The 21068-nt window shown below is 46.4% G+C and overlaps 2 protein-coding genes across 5 annotated transcripts; both read right to left on the reverse strand.

Moving 5' to 3' along the window:
• Window positions 1–50: 50 nt before the first annotated feature.
• Window positions 51–6482, reverse strand: c1qtnf7 (C1q and TNF related 7). Its single transcript, XM_076158440.1, has 3 exons — window positions 6284–6482; window positions 2515–2754; window positions 51–1461 (listed from the first exon to the last, which is right to left on the reverse strand). The coding sequence occupies exons 2-3, from the start codon at window positions 2744–2746 to the stop codon at window positions 833–835; spliced, it is 861 nt and encodes a 286-aa protein (XP_076014555.1). The 5' UTR covers window positions 2747–2754; window positions 6284–6482; the 3' UTR covers window positions 51–832.
• A 707-nt stretch (window positions 6483–7189) lies between these two features.
• cpeb2 (cytoplasmic polyadenylation element binding protein 2) lies at window positions 7190–20828 on the reverse strand. Of its 4 annotated transcripts, none has more exons than XM_076158145.1 (11): window positions 20250–20828; window positions 18712–18981; window positions 16041–16131; window positions 14349–14399; window positions 13372–13395; window positions 12646–12819; window positions 12470–12559; window positions 12272–12390; window positions 12067–12181; window positions 11667–11848; window positions 7190–11321 (listed from the first exon to the last, which is right to left on the reverse strand). In XM_076158145.1, the coding sequence occupies exons 1-11, from the start codon at window positions 20751–20753 to the stop codon at window positions 11094–11096; spliced, it is 1848 nt and encodes a 615-aa protein (XP_076014260.1). In that variant the 5' UTR covers window positions 20754–20828; the 3' UTR covers window positions 7190–11093. The 4 variants fall into 4 exon arrangements, with proteins under 4 accessions (XP_076014260.1, XP_076014243.1, XP_076014269.1 ...); XM_076158128.1 differs by having other exon boundaries at window positions 18706–18981; XM_076158154.1 differs by lacking the exon at window positions 13372–13395.
• Window positions 20829–21068: the final 240 nt, after the last annotated feature.

The raw sequence follows: 21068 nt of genomic DNA on the forward strand, positions 1-21068 counted from the left end.
ATCTTGTTTTATTTTATTCTTTTAAAGAGAAACCTTCAACTAATCTCCACAGCAATGTTTATTTAATTTATGACGCCATCACAACCACCACTCACATACACGCACGCACGCACGCACGCACACACACACACACACACACACACACACACACACACACACACACACACACACACTCACATAATCACATAATATACAGTAAAGCAGTGGTTCTCACACTGTGGGATGCAAATCACCAGTTGTACATGAAGCTGCCTCTGGTGAAACACTTATGCTACATTTGGGTGCTCATCAGAAGGTGGTAAATACTATTAATGTAGTGTTTCACACAAAGTCAATGAATTTGAACACATTTCAGATTAATAAAATAAAACACTGAAGTAAAAACAGGTAAATGCAGAAGATTATTGTACTGATTTTGTTCTTTTTTGTACAGAAGTACTTATAAAGGTTTCCAGCAATGTCCGTTCTGCAAGAAGGAGAACAAAAATGCACCATGTTGGGTTTTCTTCAGGTTCATTCAGCATTTATCAGCATGGCTCAAAGCTCACACTTAGATTACAACTGGTAAACTTCTGTTGCATGTAGAATTACGAGTTCAAGACTTGTACATAGAACTTGGGCGCCTTTTTGTTTGCAATTTCCAATTTCCCATACCACCCAAATGCAGCACAAGTTAAGAGGTGGCACTTGGTTCAAACTGAGCCAATTATCAATAGAAATTAATTACTTGAAGCTTCATTAAATATGTTCAACTGCTAACAGAACTGACATTATAAACATTTGATATAAAAATATAGATTGAGACACTACATTTATCATTAAAAAGAAAGTGCTATGAGTAATCCTCTGCAAGAGCATCCAAATAGTCTGTGTCAGCATAGAGAAGGAAGCCAGAGAAGAGGCTGTCAGTCCAGCCTGGATCAGCAAATAAACCGTTCTGGTCTGCGTAGAAGATCTCCAGCCACACCTCATCCTCTGGGTTCAGGTACATCACAGTAGATCCAGACGCCACGTCGTGGTTCCCTGTGTTGGCATCAAAGGTTTTGATGCGATATTGTCCATTCTGCACCAGCCCGATGGCCAGGTGTTTGTTGGCCAGTGTAATGTCATAGGAGAAATAATAGATGCCCGGGTAGGCACAGATGTATTTGCCCGTCAGTGGGTTGTAGTGTTCGCCCTCATTAAAGAGAATCTTGTTGAATTTGATGGGGGCGTACTCCACCGGGTAGCTGCTGGTGATTCCCACAGAGAAGGCCGATTTAGGCAGGAGGCTCCCACATTTGCAGGATCCGGCTTTTCCACGTTGCCCTTTTTTCCCCTGATCCCCCTTCTCTCCATCGTGTCCTAGACGACCGTGTGGCCCCACGTCTCCGCCCCCTCCCTCAGGGCCTCGTTTCCCTGTCAGGCCGCGGTCTCCTCTCTCTCCAATCTTACCTGCAGGACCAACTCTCCCCTTCAGTCCTGAAACAGAGAGATCATGTTGTGATCAGTATTTCCACACCCACGATTAATGAAATGATTCTTTGTAAAACCTTTGGCCGTATATGCAGCCCACTATTCTGCACTTACTGAACCTTATGAAAACTATACAAAAATGGAGGTCTCCACCCAGAATGATGCATTAAGTCACCCTTGGCCCACAGCCGCCTTTGACAACTTGAACAAAACAGTTTCAGCTCAAATAGATTCCTTTTTTCATTCAAACTAGTTGTGTTCAATCACTTGATTCCAAATGATACACACACACACACACACACTGGAGTTAGTGAGGCTGTGGGTGGTTGTGTAAGCACAGTGGGGTATTCTGAGTATGTAGTGGCGTGTTTACAAAGAAGTGAAGTGAATTCCTACAACCACACATAATGGAAAAGAAAGGTGAGATCTCACTGACAGATTTATTGCCGTTCAGCCTGGGTGGATATTATCAACACAATGCTTCTACAGGGAGAGACAATTATCCGTCTCTACAAAAATTTTAGGAATTGTATGACAGAGTTGCCCATGAGTGATGTTTACTTTGCACCTTAAAATCCAGAAAGAAATCAGCATTAAGTATCTGTGTTGTGTGTGTGTGTGTGTGTGTGTGTGTGTGTGTGTGTGTGTGTGTGTGTATGGAGCATTTTGAGGTTCAGCATTTACATTTGGCGGAAGAATGTGCAGCTTGCATGCAGATCATGTTTCATAATTTGGATCGGAGGACGATGACGCAAATCAAAATGCAGTTGAGGGACTTTCCCTTCCTTCCAGTCGCCTGTTTGCCCTCCATTGCATTAAAACAATGAAAGAGTTGCCTTCTGTAATACTTGGTGGGCATTGTGTACATTTGTAGGTCATGTGTGAGCCTGCAGTGGGTGCTGTTTCATTCAGCGCCTCCGTCCCCTGGGCTTAATGCAGTCAGATGCCAGTTGTCAGATAAGGATCAGGTAAGGTCACACCTGTGCTGATGGAAACAGCTGTGATCTTGTTCCTACACATTTAAACGGATGCTGAATGTGTTTGTGTTTCATATATTACCTGTCTCTCCCCTTTCTCCCCTTTCACCTTTCCTGCCATCTCTGCCATCTCTTCCAGCGATACCCACATTCCCATCAGCCCCAGTTGATCCGCTGGGACCAGGTTTCCCGGGCATGCCTGGTGAGCCGGGCACACTGCAGATCACTCTCGGGGGTGCTCTTTTCCCCCTGGCATCCAGCAGCTGCCCAAAGACACAGTGGCATAGACAGACCGCTCCCATCAGCACCCACATCCTCAGATCTATGGACACAAAGAACAAACAGTGACCTGCAACGTCTCTGCTAACAGTCTCTGCTTACAGTCTCCTTTGTGTTTGGAGGAAAAGGGAACAAATTAAAAGTGATTTATTAAACTGACGTAACTGCATCCTGTTATCTGCTGTCAAAATGCTTTTAACGTCTTAGATGGTTTTGACATCAGGCCTGCAGACAAAACAAAAGAAGGTCAGGGAATCCAATTTGTGATCAATTAAAGCCTGAGGCCAGATGTGATCTGTGTAATGAGAAGCAATCAAGTTCTAGTCTCACACGCTGATGTTCCCAACAACCATGGAATTACATGAAAGACCTGAAATGAAAGCTTTGTCTGTGGTCCAAGTGTCCCACTGCCAAAGCGTTCCACAGCTATGACATAATATCCAGCAGAATAGCGTCAGGGGAAGCTAATCATGAAGAAATGGCAGTTCATGTGTTTACTGTACTATAGAGAGACAACGACGATCCTGCCGGGCAGAAAATAACCATGAGCTCATAACTAATAACATGGATGGTTATCTGTTGAATGCTGGGTGTTCTGTCAAAGCTGATTAAAATCTACACATGTTGGAAATCAAGTAATTACACTGATCTCTGCTTAAAGACAAGAACTAAAGGAATTACTACTAATAATAACAATAACATCTCCTCACAGGCTGTTTACATGAACAAGTTCATCTCTACAGACAGAATGTACAGGAAAGAGTTACTCAGATATGTGTGCAGGATTCATATACATGTAAGCCCCTTCAATGTTCAATCTGCCAGTGTGGGCGTGAGAATGTTGGTATTACATCTGCTTGGCCTGAATCTCTCTCTCTCTCTCTCTCTCTCTCTCTCTCCCTCCATCTCGGGGGCGTAGGAATATGTGTGTCAGGGAAATCTCATCCCCTTGGCTGTTTTTAATAACGTGTGTGTGTGTGTGTGTGTGTGTGTGTCTGTTTTCATTAACACATTTCTTCTTCACATGACACATATGGTTTGCGTGTCAATGTAAGATTTATGACTCGACATAATTTATGAGCGCAGACATGCAGAAACACACTGGGATGAGAGCAAACTGAGCCCAACGCTTCTCCTCCCACAGCAGTAAGAGCAGCGCTGGGGAAACAGACGCGTCAGTTGTGGCGTGTTTGTGTTTAGGAGGGTAATGAAGTGGCGACTGAGCCAGTGTGAGGTCCTGTGTGAGAGAAGCCCCGCCCACCATCTCCACTCTGCACCAATGATGTCAGCATCCCTAAACAGAGCTGATGTTACACACCGTGTGTCTGCAAGCAAACATGGATACAAATAAAGCAGAGACACACTTGGCTATTTTCTGACTTTCAGGAAAAAGATGGAGAAATCCAAATGAACTTTATGAACTATTTGTTGATCATTTCTCAGTACTGAAAGTCTGAAGCAGCAGAGGAACTCATTCTTTAGAAAGTAAATATTTAGGATCTTCTCATTCCTCAGTGAGTGAGACCGGTTGGGTTTGGCTGCCGCTCAATGAAAGTCTGTGTCCACTGTTAATGATCTCAACAGTTCCTCATCTTTATATGGAACGGAGGCAGTAATCTGCACTCGACTCTTCTGTGGTGTTTCCCCTCCGGAAGGTCCTGGTCCAGTTCCTGCCTGAGGAGCCTGATAGTGTGACCAAGCCACCTGAGATGATGTGTGTGTGGTTGCGTTCTTTGGATACTGGTGGTCTGAGACACCAAACATAAACACATTGCAGCTGTGTGATGTGTTGCCTGTAAGGTGTCCAAGAGAGGAGAGAGAGAGAGAGGTGGAAGTGTGCACAGCATGGTGGGGGTGGTGGTGCGGCTCAGGTTTACATTCTGGAGAGACAGAGAGAGTGAAGAACATCTCCACTGTACTTCTGTACTTTCTAAAGCCACACAGGCTCATGGAGGATGTTCTCTGTGAGGTAGCATGATAAACTCCATCAAACAACATCTGGGGTTCTACCATTTTAGCTTAGCTTCCAAGTAAATAACCCGATTAGATTCCCTGAAGCTGTGGAGAAAGAAGAGTGGGGAAGTCCTCTAAAACATTGTGGGTTATTGGGTTAAGTTAATTAAGTAGATAAGATCTGCACAAACTTTGGAGAGTTCTTTCAGAGGCCATTGCTGCAGTTTGCCGCCTGTTTCTCTGGTTGGTTCATACAGAACCCTTAAGCTTGCTTAAATCGTCAATTAACTCGAAGGCATCTGCTTCACTGATGGTTCCAAGCTCAGGTCATCTTGTAATGACGTTCTGTTCTCAGGACTTGGCTGTGGGTTTTGGGAGCAGATGAACATTCTTATTTTGCACTGTATGGCCCTTTGCTGGGTGGGGCGGTGTGCACCTCTCCTCTCAGACCTCCTTCTGATCCCTTTGGCAGACAGTAGTGTAGTCAAGGAGGTGCCGCTGGTGCGATCGGGGCGTTTCTAGGAGGTTTATATTTGATTTTCAACTAGAATAAGATGTTATCATGAGGTCTTTATCTAAACCAGCACACATGAGAGGGTTGGTGCCAAGCAGTGAAGTCTACAATGAGTAGAACTCTGGCCATATGTGGAATCTTGTGATGGGTGATGTCCTCCTTCATTAAGTGAGTCTTCTCCCCTAAGATGTGTTTCATTGAGTGCCAGTTTATCCACACTGCATCATCTCAGCTCAGGAGCAACCAGCACAGAGCTCCACTGTCTTGCAGAGCCCAGAACCGTGGGAATGTTCCAACAATTCCATTTTCCTGGTAGTACACTTGTTCCAGCTGACAGCCGTGAATAGTTCCAACAACTGCAGCTAACTGACCAGAAGTGGTGACAGCACCTTTCATTGATCTGCCCCTAGAGACGCAGTTAGCACCTGCTGTTTCTCTCCATCAGCCTCTGCCCAGCCGAGGGCGACCCAGCAGGCAGTGGACGAGGGGTTGGCAGGTGCCTTTCAGCACACCAGACCTCTCTGATGCTCCAAGATCTCCCACTGCTTTGCCTGGAACCCAGTGTGTCTATGAGGAGGCGCAGCACGGCTCTGAGTGGTTGAGAAGCTTAAGGCTCTAGTTTGATTCTCTCACCCAATCACAGTATCCAACACACTATGACGTTATAGAGGCTGTAACTCCACCCTGAAGCAGCTGGACACAAACTTCCTGATAATCTTAAAAGTTCTTCATTCGCATATGGCGCACAGTTCATCACACACACACTCGGTTCATCTTCATGGCCAACATGTAAAAGAATAACTGCAAACACAAACAAAACAAAGTGTGTGTACCAAGAGTATACACACTTTGCATGCATGCCTATGTTTGCAACCGCACACACACACACACACACACACACACACACACGCACATAGAGAGGGAGAAAGAGACAGAGACACAGACACAGAGAGAGACTATAGTATCTACAAAAATATTTAAGGTATTATTAAGTTAAGTTATTTTAAAAGCTTAACTAACATGAACCAAACTAGATATCCATGATGTCATCTATGTGAGTTCTTCTGGATGAGCACACATGGAGGTATTGGATCCGTGTTCTTACCCCACAGTTGGCAGCCGTTCGTTCAGAATGCTGATCCCTGTCCTCAGATTCTCCTTATCTGCTCAGAGTCCCGCGTCTCTGAATCCTCCGTTAACATGTTAACATGTCTGTCTCTGTCTCCCTCAAACATCTGCGTGCATAGTTCAGCTGCTGCACTGCCGGAGTGCTACAGCCTCTCTGGATACACTCCATACCCTCCTCCTCCTCCTCTTCCTCCTCCTCCCTTATCCACTCCCTTCTCTCAGCCTTCATAGCTTCCCAAGGAAAAACAGCTCAAGTCACCCATGTCAGCCTGTGTGTGCAGTGTAATCATCTCCATTTTGTTATTGGTGATGATGAAGTATGAAGCTAGAAGAACCTAGAACCAAACAGCTTGGATCCTGCAGATGAAGGCTTTTGTTGTATTAAAAGGTCAGATTTTGCTCAAACACGTGTCGGAACTCATTTGTTGCTTCAGGCTTGTTGACCTGCGATGATCTGCTGCATTTCTGACTCTGACCCCTAGATGGCGGCAAAGCTATTGAATGGGATTGTAGACAGCTCAAAAGTATGGAAGGTGGTTTTATTATTTCCGTTTCACAGCTGAAGTGCACTCAAAACATTAGAAACTATGCACCAGTCTCTCTGTTGGCGTGTGAACTCGTTCTTCAAACACACCCGAGTATAATAAGATCATCTGAGCAGTGAGAGCATGTATGTGTGTACGTCTTTCCAGTCTACATGTCCTGTGTTGTGTTTGTGTAACTACTTTTCAAGCTGCACTGTCTTCATCACACATTAGTCCTGCGGAAAGAGCTCAGATTCACATATACAGGTGGCCTAATAAATAAAAATGAATGAATAAATAAGTAAATAACAGGGCGATGAGGGAACACAAAGGAGCAGCAGCCATGTTGTGTCCAAACAGAATAGGTCTTTATTCAGGAAGTGAAAGAAAAAAGATCGTAATCAACACCCCATTTAAATACAAAACCAAAAAAAAATAAAAATAAACATGATATTAATTTGCATATCAAAGAACCATTCAGTAATAATTACAATCCAAACACCTCATAAACCACTTTTGTGAGTCTATACACAAACTCTGATTTGGAAATTAGTCACAATAAAATTACAAATATTTAGCTTTTAAAAAGAATTAAACTCCAAATAATATATTAGCAATTAGCATCTTCAAATGATGTATAGTGTATAATCCACATAAAAATAAAAAATAATACCAATGACATTTAATATGAAAAATTATTCCAAGAATTCTGCTACTATTAAATTAAATTAAAAACACGGGATAAAACAAGATGAAATGAAATAGAAATATGCATGAAAAAGTCTCTCCTTTTGTTAGCAAAACACTATCCAAAATAACTACAATCATTTACATCAGTACAAAGATATCTGGATTTAAAAATAGTTGCAATGAAAAAACGGGGTTTATTTTCTGACAGTAAAAAATGACACTGTGGATCAGAAATCTGCAAAATATGCAATGAAAAAAATAAATCTGCATTAAAAAGGTTTACACTGTAATTCTTACTTTTATACAAACATTAGAAACAGTATTGCACATCACAACACAGATTCGAGGTTAGTCAGCCTTTCAAAATGTGTTATATTCAAGTTTCAGAGCTACGAGGAGGACAGGCAGCCGGGCCTCGATGCAACGGGAGAATCTCAAGTGTCTTCCATGAATATAATAAAACCTTCATGTCTCCTTCCTTCAAATTAAAGGTGTTATGTGTAGGAAAATAAGGAGCGTTCTAATTGTATATCAAAACCTTGGATGTTGTTACTAATGGCGTGATTCTGAACTTTGCTTTTGGAAGTCATCAGCACTGTGGGGGGAGGGGGGGAAATAAATTGTATAATAGTCCTATTTAAATAGAAAAATACAATCAAAATCAAATAGTTTTTTTTTTGTCTACAAAAATAGTGAAATAAATATGATTTTTACAAAAACAAAGACGCCGTACGGAACCAAGTAACAGTGTTCAACATAGAAAATAGAACCTCACAGAACAACACGAGTCAAGTGTTACAGGTGACGATATTCAAACACGTTCGCTTCTGACACCACGACAACCGGAACCACGGGGAGGATGGGAGCTATGACATCACACGCTAAACCTTCGTCTGCTCCTCAAACTTTGCACGATAAGAGTCGAGGCGCTTCGACGCTGTACGACTCCCACGCCACACGACAACCAGACTACCTTAGAATATATTAGAAAACACTGGATTCCTGCTCTACTCGTACAGAACACAGAGAACTTAAGACCACTGCTTCACGCTACATAGTAAATAAGTCATCACCAAAAACTAAACTCAATAAATCATCTGTTGAATTATAAATAGGCGAAGGTCTCAGAGAATCACTTCACTGTGATTGGGGGGTGAATAAGAACACATATGAGTGGGGGATATAGAAAAGTAGTGCATAATATATTAAAAAAATATAATTTGGGATATTAAAGGACCAGAGGTGGGGAATAATCCAGATCAAATCAAAAGTCTCATTTCCATTAAAGTTTAACAGTGTACACCAGAACACAGATACTGAGGGCCACACACACACACACACACACACACACACACACACACCAGGGTGAGGAACACAAAACGACACCAACGCAACACTGCAGAGACACACGTGTACAGTACCAAACAGACGGCTGGACCACCAGCAGCGTCCTCACAGGGAGAGAGAGACGGAGAGACAGAGACAGACAGGGAGACGGAGACAGAGACAGAGACAGAGAGAGGGAGACAGAGACAGAGAGACAGAGTGAGGGAGACAGAGAGAGACAGAGAGAGAGAGATTGTCCCTAAACAGGATTTCAGAGTGACGTATTTAAAGAGTCACTGTTCAAATCAAACAGACAAAGATAGTTTGAGCCTTCAGCGCGCTTAGAGACCAAGGGTCAGCAGGTGAACAGGTGAATAATGTCACCTGATGGGATGGAAACTGTGACTGTATACTAACTATACTGAAGATGAGCTGATTGGAATAAGTCCTCACTCATCCGTTCTGTTTACTCGAGCATGAACGTCCTGCTGCTGCTGCTGCATCCATGAAGAACGCTTCCTTGACATTTCTGCCTAAACTACAGTACAGACAACAGTATGGGCAGGTTTACAGGAGGGCTGCGTGCGGTCTGATGTTCCTGTGCTGTGATGAAGGCACAGCTGGTGGCACAGCTCGGTTAATTGTCTCATAAGGAACAGGAAGAGGAAGTGCGTCAGGGCAGGAAGTGCAGGAGCAGAAGGCCTGACCATGACTAAGCTGACTAAACAAAACGTTTGTTGCTCTGTGGATCCCAACGGCGACTTAGGCCGACTTCAACCTGATGTTTACGTGACATTTGAAAAGTAATCTATGTAATCCCTTCGTCAGATTGAAATCAATGTTTCTGCATGCGTGACAAAGACTGGTTGGTCTCTAAGGCGACGCCGAGTCTGAAAGCCATCTGTAAGCGTAGTAAGATACAAGACAGGAAGGGGGAAGGCAGAGCGTCGATGATGTTTGAATTCTCCTTTAGGTAACTAAGCTTGAGCCTCAGTCTACACTCACAGAGTCACACAGCACGAGGGACGACACCAACACACACACGCACGCACGCACACACACAGCACTGAACACCACTCTGCTGCTCTACACCACCAGCCACTAAGTGATGACATCACTACGTCTACAGTAGAACCAAGATCGCTTTTTGTATATTAAGTATGTAAACGGATCAAACAACAGATAAACACCAATGCATGCAAGTGTAAATATGTTTTCTTTACACGTTTCTCTTTGTCTCGTCTGTTCTAACGGGTCATGCTACTCGCCGTTACACCCGCATCTTTGTCTCGTCTTTTACTTTACAACGTCAGCGGTTTGTTTTTTGGGATTTTTGTTTTTTCACATCTATCCTGCATGCAGTTTGTGTAGCTCAGCCTATCGCCATAGCGACATGCACTCTGACCTCTTCAGTGGTTCGAGTGCATGCTGCTGTTTTCATTTTCCATGATTCTGGTTTATAAATGGCATTAAATATAACACCTACACATCTATTCATACATATATATAGACTTATATATATGTACTGTATATATAGCAGCAAAGCTCGTAGAAGCTTGTACGTAGAAATGTTATTGTTAAATCAGAAGGAACCAGATTGAGTCATGTGAGGTATCATCACTCTGTGGGTCAGTGTGAGCTCATCAACCAGCCATCAAGAGTAAACAACCCATGGCAACATTAGAAAAGAAGAGTTGGTTTAGTGGCAGAAATGTTTCAATTTGTTGTTTTCCTAGCTTTTTTCGTTTCTACCTTTGGTTCATAAACTGGGGCAGGTGTCAGGATCAGAGGAACACGTGTGCACAGCTCGCTCGCACTGCGGGGGGTGGCTAGCAGCAGACAGACAGGCAGGTAGGCAGGCAGACAGACGAGCTGCCCCCCATGCAAAAAACATTCCCATAGCTACTTTAAATCTCACATACAAAAATAATAAGAATAAAAAAACCTACAAAAATCAATCTCTTTTAAATCTCCTCTTAGAAAAGATGAAAGTACCACAAAAGAGTTGTAGAGTTGTCAGAGCCTGAGATGTGAGGGGGGTTTTGGTGAAAAACTGAGGCTTGTGGTGTTTTGGCTGCTACAAAAGATATATAGATATATGTATATAGTTTATACTGTATAGTGTTACGTTTCCGATTATACTGATAGCTTAGGAGAGCAGGAGAGGCGGAGCGGCGAGGCTCTACTTCCTGTTAGCCAGTGTTTCATTCCCCTTCCCCCTGACCGTCACCTTGGCTGTGCGTGTGTCTAGTTCCAGCGGAAGTGGATCTGACGCGGGCGGTCGGCGCCTTCTTTGACCAGCGGCTTGTGGAACTCTCTGCCGGCTCTGGAGTGGATGTTGGCCCAGCAGAACTCACAGTAGTACTGCAGGCAGGTCACGTTAGCGCAGAAGAAGGGGGCAAACTTCCCCCCGCAGCGAGCGCCCTGGCACTCATCACACAGCTGATCATCCAGGACGTAGGGCTTCACCTCCACCTGCACGCACACACGCACACACACACACACATAAGAGAAGGGCTTAGAGAGACTTTCAGTGAGACAGCGATGCATTAACAAAACAATAATTTCATTTCAGGCCTCAGTTTACAGCAGAAGCCACTGGGAAAGGAGCTAATTCATTTAACCCTAAAAGCCGCTGCTCGCCATAGCAACAAGCCAGGATGCTGCTTGTACACACACACACACACACACACACACACACACACAAATTCATGCACTCAGAAACGACTGAATCACAAACACATTCAGAAAATGCAGATCACTTTCTCTATTGATAGTGAAGTGGGTAAGGTGTGTGTGTGTGTGTGTGTGTGTGTGTACCCGCTTGTCGATGTCTCCATGCTGCAGCTGGACGAAGCGAGCGCTGATAGCTGCGATGTAGCTCTGCTGATTGGAGAAGGCCACTCGCCCCGCCCCCTTAGGGTACTTGAGCTCTGGGTCAGTGTCGATGCCTGCGTAGCAGACGCCACCGTACAGACGGTCCATGATCATGGCCAGCTCGACTGGTGAGGGAGAGACAGAGAGAGAGAGAGGGAGAGAGAGAGAGAGAGAGAGGGGAAGGTGGGGAGGAAGTCAGACAAAGAGGTGAGACAGAATGTGGGAGGAGCTCTGTGATGTGAACCTGTCTGTCATTACAGCAGGAACATCTGAATGTAGACAGAGAGCCGCCTGATCAGAGACCTCATGTAAGAAGACAGAATAATAATGTGTGTGTCCTTACTGGCTCTCAGGGGACGAGGGACTCCTCCCACAAAGATGGTCTTGCGGGGGTCAAGAGGCTGAGAACCGTCCATCACAAAATCACTGTCACTCAGGTTCCAGGGGCGAATCTGCACCTGGAGTCAGAGTGAGGAGACAGAGATCAGTCAGATTCATGAGGATCATCTCAGGCTTCTCCCCACACTGGTCTGATGTCTCTTACTCACTGGTTTGTCCTTTATAGTGGGACTGGAGACACACAGGTAGAGCTTCCCATCCTCCTCCATGCAGGCTTCAATCAGAGCCTGCACCGAGCTCTCCTCCTGGAACAGCAGGAAGGCGTATCCTACACACACACACACACACTATGAGTCATAGGACATACACAGCTTGTTTATAGCAGACAGACGTGTTTATGTTTGTACCTTTTGGTGGAAAGTAGGATTTGCTCTCAGCTTTGTGGGGCCAGTCCACCACCAGGTGACCGAAGCGACGGAAGCTTGAGGTTATTTCATCTGTAGGGAACAACAGAGACGTGAGGAAAGACAATTACAATCAGATAACGCTGTAGAGTCAGAGCCAGCTCAGGAGTCTTCCTCACCTTCATCTATGTCTGGAGGCAACCCGCCCACGAAGACCTTACGGGAGAAACGCTCTATGCGCTCCCCGTTCTGGTGGGGGTAACAGTTGGGGGACCCCAGCACTCCTGGGACACCTTGGTTGCCGTGGCCGTCGTCAAGGAGATTGTCGTCAATAGGGAAGAGGGAGGAGCGGCCTGGGGGGGAGGAGAGAGGTCGGTCAGGCATGAGTGGAAGACAGCCGATGGGCCCAAAACAACTGAAACACAGCAGATCAGGTCTCTGGTGTCAGACATGTAGGGCTGCTGCTGCTGATGAGAACATGCCCACTCTCTTTGCTCTGTGGTTGCTAAATAAAGCTCCATCTTGTAGTGAAGATGAGCCTGAGCACTGTGTGGCAGTTAAAGCATGTGTGTGTGTGTGTGTGTGTGTGTGTGTGTGTGTGTGGACAGGCAGGGTGTGTGTTAACAAAGTAGCCACACAGCAACACAAAGGGTTCACCCAAACCCGAAGCCCTTCACATCATGCAGGTCTTTAAATGAGATTTGAATCAGTTCTAATGATTGAAAATAGCCCCTCGCAAATGACTGAGCCAATCTGAAGACATATCTCTGTAAGAAGAGCATCAAAGTGTCTGTAATCCAGCAGTTAGGCCTCAGATTGGTGTCCATTCAAGCACTAAAGCATGCTGCAACACAACGAGGCCACAGGAACACACACAGACGGAGATGTTATGAAGCTGAGTTTACCTCGACGTCTCCCATAGCTCCTGGCTGCGTGCAGAAAAGTACAGAGTGCAAAGATTCAGCTGTCAGACATTTCTCAGGGGGACACAAGTGACCTGAACACATCTGACTCAGCTAAAGGCCAGAGGATTGACTGGGAAATACTTCAAACAGCCTATTCTCCTCATGTGACACAGGGAAGCAAGGCATTATCTACTGTTCTTCATCACACAACCTGTGTGGGATTAAATCTACAACATTAGGGGAAGATATTTATGGAGCTGCACATTTATATTCAGAGCAGAAGCAGAAAATCTGTGTCTAACCTCTCCTAAAGCCTTTCTGTGATCAGATTGAAGAACACTTTGCTTTGTTTCATGCTTCCTAAAATCCTCTGCATCCGATTCATCTAATCTGTGTCCTTTAGTGATTTTGTGTGGACTCTCCTCTATACATACAAAACAAATCCTTAAGGAACCCCTTAATGAGTCTCTGCCTCCACGCTGGACTTTGCTTATAGACGATCTTCATCTTAAAGAATGGATGAAGCAAAGTCCAGTGTGTGGCACATTCCAACCGCTCATGTGACTTTGATCACTGAAACACGGCTCCTCGTCATGTGAGCAGCTCGGCTAAGACATAAACATGTTTTTAGAGAGGATTGATCCTTGGTGCATCTTGGCTTTGAGTGAAGAATAAATGGATGTAAAGACTCATTAACACAGATGTAGAGATGTTGTTGATGGGGAACCAGATGTTCTGCAGCTCACCTGGTGTGACACTGACACACTCCAATGAATGACCACACACACACACACACACACACACACACACACACACACACACACACACACACACACACACACACACACACACACACACACACACACACACACACACACACACACACACACACACACACACACACACACACACACACACACACACACACACACACACACACACACACACACACGGTAACTAACTTAAGAGATAATTACCATTGAGCATGAGTGAGCCGTCAGCCCCGGGGTGAGGGCATCCAACACGGCCTGATATGAGAAACACACACACACACACACTGATGAGACACAGAGCAGATGGAGTGGACAAGGCCAGACCAAGTCATGGACATGGAGACACACACACACACACTCACACTCTGAACCAGAAAACACATACATCCCCCCGTGTGTGTGTGTGTGTGTGTGTGTGTGTGTGTGTGTGTGTGTGTGTGTGTGTGTGTGTGTGTGTTCTACTGAAGCTTTGTCACATGTCTACTGTGAGCCTTAAGCTCGGCTCAGGGAAGAAGAAAACCTCCCTTTATCACCAAAGGTGTCTTGAGGCCATATCAAGAAGGAAACAAAGCAACAAAGAGTGAAGTGTTGACTCATTTAGGTTTGTTTAAGTGTTCTAGGTAGGAGTATGATGGTATTGATTATCTGTGTACATCCAGTAGTTGCGTAAGACGAGCGAATGGCTTCAGAAATCCATCTTCATGCTTAAAGAATCAGATTATTTAAGGTGAATGTACATAGAGATGCATGTTGTGTGCAGCTGTGCTCTCTGCTTCTTACTGTCTGTCTGTCATAAGGGACGACATCATCATTCTAAACACAGCTGGATGTATTTAACCTACACTTGCATAAATGAAGGATAACATACATGTTGAGAACATTAAAGGTACAAGGTGCTCCGAGTCGTTCCCCAGGATACGTTCACCATGGCGATGCTATAAATGGCAGAGCTCCGCCTCCCCCTCCCCCCTCCTCACCGCTCTTGGCTGTCATACACAGTGTGTGAAAGTGTGATCTAAAATTAGCCCCCCCCCCCCCCATGCACACTGGCCCATGTCCTCTCCATCTGCTCATGCAGGAAAAACAAGAAACTCAACCAAGACGGCTGACAGGTTGACACCCAAACATGGCAGCGCCTCATTGGGACAAATAGCAAAGCACCTACACACAACCTGTAAGTGCAGCTTTATGGGAACCATGCCGGCAGGAATACGGCACAACCGCATAATGTCAACAAATACAGACTGTGTGGAGGATTAGCTTCACGGCTACAGAATAAAAGTAATCCAAATGTAGCTGCAGCAGGAGTGTGAGGAGACAAACAGTGTTGTTTTAGGAGCGGGTGAGCGGTGAGAATGGTGCAGATATCTGACACTGCTGCTCTGATGTCCAGCAGCTGAGCTCAGGGGGCCGGGGGTCAGACTGCACTCTCCTGATCTGCTGGCTTTAACAGGGAAATCCTAAGCCGTGTGTGTTTGTTGGTCCAAGCTGTCACTTCATGCAAGGTGTAGCTGAAACAGTCATAGGGGGAAAATAATCATAAGGTATACTGAAAGCTCAGGAACGTGGCCACGGCCGAGCTCTCTGCTCGGCTCTGCTCGGCTCGATGTGCTGTCCAGGTTAAGTAGCAACAGGATCAGAGCTGGAAGGTCATGTAAATGTGCAGCTGGTGGCAGAAGTATTAAGCTCTCAGCAGGGAGAAAATAAGCCGTGTGTGTGTGTGTGTGTGTGTGTGTGTGTGTGGAAAAACAACGCAGCTCTGGATTCAAACAGGCCTGTCACTTTCCTACACTGAGCCAACGCACAACGCCGGGCTTCCTCCCCATATGTCGCCCGCCGCCCGCTCAACCTGAACGCTCTCACCTCCCCCCGACCCCTGAGTGCAGACGCTCTTACCCTTCATGGGATCCTGCTCCGCTCGCATGATGTCGATCAGAGAGCTTTCCAACGAGTGCATGTTCAGACTGTCGTACATTCTGGAGCGGTCCTGGAACACAGAGGCGTGGGGTTTAGACCAAACACACACACACACACACACACACACACACACACACACACACACACACACACACACACCCACACGTAGAAATGAGCTACACAGCACGTTTGCAACACGCTTTTGTGATTTGGCTTAAGAAACATAAAGCCTCTGAGGTGTGGCTTAACATTTTCAGAGACTTAAGAGTGTGACTAGCTCATGCTCAGATTAACATTCTTTCCATATTTATACACTTTAGGGGTCCAAAGGTATATTTGCAGGCAGCCTATGTAAGGGATTACACAAGAACTCTGGACTCGGTCCTAGAGACGGACAATGGAAACCAAGTGGCGTTTAGCCAAGCAGTAAGGTATGAGACACTGAGAGAGAGAGAGAGAGAGAGAGAGAGAGAGAGACACACACACACACACACACACACACACACACACACACACACACACACACACACACACACACACACACACACACACACACACACACACACACACACACACACACACACACACACACACACACACACACACACACACACACACACACACACACACACACCTGTGAGTAGTGTTGCCTCGCTTGCCTCATATTAAAGATCAATAGTGAGACTAATAGAGGAAATGTGAGTAATACTGGATGTCAGAGGAGAGAATACCATCTAATATTTACTAAGTCAGTATGGATTTGTTGTCAGGAGCAGCGGTCCACTAAATCACTGAGGCAGCTGGTTGGTATCACTCTCCATCACTGATAATGGAATCATTCATTTAGCCGCAGCAGGAGGCCAGACACTAAATTTAGCTTCACTTCCACGGCTGGAAGAGGAAAAAAAAGTCATCTGCAAGCCAGAAGAGACTCGACTGGACCACCGCCATTTTAATGACAAGCTATGGTTTCCAGAAAGCTCTGCAGCCAGCAGGCACCAGGCAGATACACGGACCTGTGCGTGTGTGCGTGTGTGTGTGTGTGTGTGTGTGTGTGTGTGTGTGTCCAGAGAGAAGACAACATGCTGCATACACACATTTACATGTGCAGAAAACACTTCTACTCTCCCTTGCAGCTGCTCCACTGTGCACACTGAGTGAAACAGGCCATGTTAGGTAAGGCCTTGGTGGAGGCTCCTCCCACAGCAGCGTGTTGATGTGACCGTGTTATTGAAGTAAAGGTCCAATCAGACGTGAAGCTTCCAGGACTGTTTGGTTACTGACTGTATTTCTACAGGCTGGATTGTTTAACGGTGAGCAAATACTTTGAAGATTTATTATTATAGGTTTGCTGAAAACACTGTGACTCTGCTTCCTCCCTGTTTTCACCCCAGACTGAGGTTCAACTTGAAGTGTTACTGAAGGCCAGACATTAAACAGAAAGGAAGGAAGGAAGGAAGGAAGGGAAAGCTTGGAATCTGCAAAATTCCAGGTCTGACACTGTTTATGGAAATGAAGTCAGGCCGCTCTCCTGGAACGCCGTCTTAGTGGAACCACTCTGAACTTACAGTGGGACAACATTTAATGAAACTATTATCTACAGTTACATTGTTCCTCTTGTTCCTGTATCTAATACCATTAAGAGACTGTGTGTATCTGTGTATTGTGTTACAGTCTACACAACCTCATCAGATAACAACAATTAAAGCTCACTCTTCTGAAACCGACTCCTATTGCTACATTAAATTCAAAATGCCCAGAGCAGAGATGATCATGTGATAATCCATCTGTGTGAGCAGTGCAGCTGTTGCTCCTCCACTGAACGATCACACACAGATCACACACAGATCACACACAAGTGGCTGGATATCACAGATTTCTCTATGAATTGAAGAGAAATGCCTTTGAGTCCGTGTTTACTATAATCTAGAAGTATAGAATAACAGCATATAGACTGTGAGGAGAGGCTGAGGGTCTGATCGCTATGTGAGCAGTCAAAGGTCAAAAGAAATCAATCGTTCACAGGAAAAAACTAATGAATATCCACTAACTGGAAAACAATGCAGGCGTTGCCATGGGTGTGGTGGAACAAAGGAATCAGTCAGAATTACCAAATGATGATTAACACTTCCTTTAAAAGCTAATGTGTGTATTTGCTGGTGTGTAGTGAGGACACACACAGCTCCTATGGGATCAGATTAGCTGCTGCCTGGTGTCTTTGGAGGTGCACAGAAGCTTTAGCAGCCTTGTTACCTGAAATAGATCTAGATGTGACTTCCCTGAGCCTAAATACAGCCCAGCCCCCACTTTATGACACGTACGGTAAAACCTGCAGAGCAAATCAATTACAACCGCTCCCATCTGCCCCACACGCTCAACCATCCCAGCCCTCTTTATTTGTCTACACACCACTGAGAAGGCTTTGCTCCGTTTCCTCACTGATGAGGATCTTTGCCTGGCTTCTACAGGATTCTTCCCCTCCCCTCTCTCGCCGTGCATCTGCTCTCTTATTCCCTTGATCCGTTATCTAATTCAGGAGACGACTCTTTCCCACCATTAGCGCCGTGGCTCCTGACAAAACAAAACGTGTGTGAACTCCTCCTCGCCCACTTACACACACCTGGCCGGCCCCCAAACCCCAAACACATACCTGCAGTGGCAACAGAGTGTTGCTGTTGCCGTCTATGCGGAACATGTTCTCCTCCATCCAGGATTTGGGGCCCATTGATCCGGCCGAGCGTGGGAACTTGGGAGGGGCGATGACGTTGCTGGAGAAGGGCTTCTTCATGGGCGAGTGGTGGCTGACCGAGCCGGGGACGCCCATGCCGTTGCCTCTGCGGTGGTCTCTGCCCCAGGACATGCCCCCGGAGCCCCAGCTGCTCCCCTGGTGACTGCCCCAGGGAGACGGCTTCATCATGGGCTGCAAACACAACGCACAGCTTTTAATACACACTGTATATATATATGTCTTTGTTTTCATTTCATCCCCTCTCTTCTCTTTGCCAGCCACAGTCTAGCTTCATCTGCTGCTGTAACAGAGTGGATGGATAAGAAGATTTAGAGCTTTAAGGCTTTCATACTAAGTATCCCGTGTGCTGCGATTCCTCCAGTGTACGTTACACACACTCTGTCTACCTGAACCAGGCGGGCACTCCTAAGCATCACACACTCACACTGTATTGTGTTTAATCTTACAGGCTTTCACAGGAAAGACCTTCCACAGAGCACAATCACCATTTTGTTTCTCACACACACACACAGCGACTAGCTAACGTCATGTAAACTCCTTTCTTATGCTCGCACCCTGCAGACGGCTCCATGGAACAACACGAAGAAGGAACACAGATCTTTATATATATTTGGACCTTTCTTGAGCCGATCCTGGTCCACATTGGTCCATTAGCTGTGTGTGTGTGTGATGGTGCCATCAGCTGGACCGGCCGGCCTGAGAGGTTTTATGGATTTAAAGGGCCGGCAACACGTCACAGATGCTCACAGATCACTTAAATAATAACTTAAGTAAGGGAGGAATAACCCTTTGGCCCTGAGAGCATCATCATCATCATCATCATCACATGGTTCTCTGTTCCTCTGCTGCTGCTTTGTTTCAGGCCCAATCAGAATCCATTTAGGACACCAAACCCTGAAAGCCTTTGTATTCCCACTGGGTGAACCACAAGACAAGGATGGTCCGGTGCCATGTGACTGCAGCCCACTGCCAGCTTCAGGAGAGAACAACAGCCAGATTCAGTGATGCTCCCTTGTTCCTCTCCTTACTCCTCCCTCCCTCCCTCCCTCCCTCCCTCCCTTTGCCTCTAGTGTAGCCACTTCAGAGGACAGGACAAATGCATTATAATAACTAAAAGGACTATGGATGGACTTTATTCTGCAGGGAGGATGTGTATAGATTACACACTGATGCACACACACACACACACACGCACCTCTTAAAGCTATCACTGCAATGTCACAAGATGCTTCCCCTCCTGAGGACATTATGTCAGGCCTCTCAGCCCAATATGGGGATCAGAACCAGTACACAGAGCATTACAGGGAGATCTGGACCCAAACTGGCCACAGAGATTAAAGTAATGATGTCATATAAACAGAAACGTTGTATAATATCATGGATCTTTCTAATAACGCGTCCCTTCCTCTCTTGGCTGTGGTGAATGACCTCTAGCTCACCTGGTGCTGGTTGTAGTTGTTCCTCTGCTGCAGGAAGGCGCCCTGCTGCGGATGCATCTGCGGGCTGACCGGGGACCTGCGGCTCTGCGGCTGCGGGGGGGGGACGTTGATCTGGGGGGAGAACGGCCCGCTGAAGCTCTGCACGTTCATCCCGGCGCACGGATTAGTTGACACCGGAGAAAAACTCTGGAAGAAGGCCGGGTTGATGGAGGAGGGGACGCCCGGGTAGAAGCTGCTGTCTGACTCGGTTCCGGGGATCTGGCTCATCGCGGTGGCGTGGATGGGGTTCATGGGGTTGCAGGGTGCAGCGGGGGGCGAGGAGCTGGTCTGGACCGACCAAGGTGTGCCGAACCCGGGCAGCGGAGGCGAAGACGAACCTCCGCTGGCGCTCTGGATGTCCGAGTTCGCGAGGTTCGGGAAACCGGCACCGAGACCTCCGGACAACATGTTGCCGGTGCTGCTGCCATTGCCGTTGTTGATGTGGTGGGTGATGGGGGAGTCCATCTGGACCGAGCCTGGGTTTACGGAAGTGGGCGAGAGCAGCGACGCAGCATCGGCTTCGGCCTCTTGTAGTGGAGAGCCGGGCCGCCTGAGGGGCAGGTGACTGGACCGGGACCGTGCCTGGGCTGGGGGCAGGTGACTGGACCGTGCCGGGGGTGGGGGCGCCTCTGTGCGGCTGAACTCGGCTTGCTGACTGAGCCGCTGATGTGTGTGACGGCTGTGCTGAAGGTCACAGACGGACCGCGGCGGGCAGAAACGTTCCGGAGCGAAATCGATCCAATGCGCCTCCTGCGTCAGACGATCCGCTGTGATCGAGCT

This window comes from Genypterus blacodes, unplaced genomic scaffold, assembly GCF_046128005.1.
Source record: "Genypterus blacodes isolate CSIRO-AG114 ecotype Tasmania unplaced genomic scaffold, CSIRO-AGI_Gbla_v1 ptg000009l_1, whole genome shotgun sequence".
Taxonomy (NCBI): domain Eukaryota; kingdom Metazoa; phylum Chordata; class Actinopteri; order Ophidiiformes; family Ophidiidae; genus Genypterus; species Genypterus blacodes.

Excerpts from the sequence above, each read along its gene's own strand:
- c1qtnf7 (XM_076158440.1), bottom strand. The coding sequence starts at position 2,746 with ATGTGGGTGCTGATGGGAGCGGTCTGTCTATGCCACTGTGTCTTTGGG. Across the intron at positions 1,462-2,514 it reads GGGAGAAAGGGGAGAGACAG|GACTGAAGGGGAGAGTTGGT; the intron begins GTAATATATGAA and ends TCTCTGTTTCAG.
- cpeb2 (XM_076158128.1), bottom strand. The coding sequence starts at position 20,753 with ATGGACTCCCCCATCACCCACCACATCAACAACGGCAATGGCAGCAGC. Across the intron at positions 13,396-14,348 it reads CGGCTCACTCATGCTCAATG|CCAGGAGCTATGGGAGACGT; the intron begins GTAATTATCTCT and ends TTCTGCACGCAG. Across the intron at positions 12,391-12,469 it reads ATCCTACTTTCCACCAAAAG|GATACGCCTTCCTGCTGTTC; the intron begins GTACAAACATAA and ends GTGTGTGTGTAG.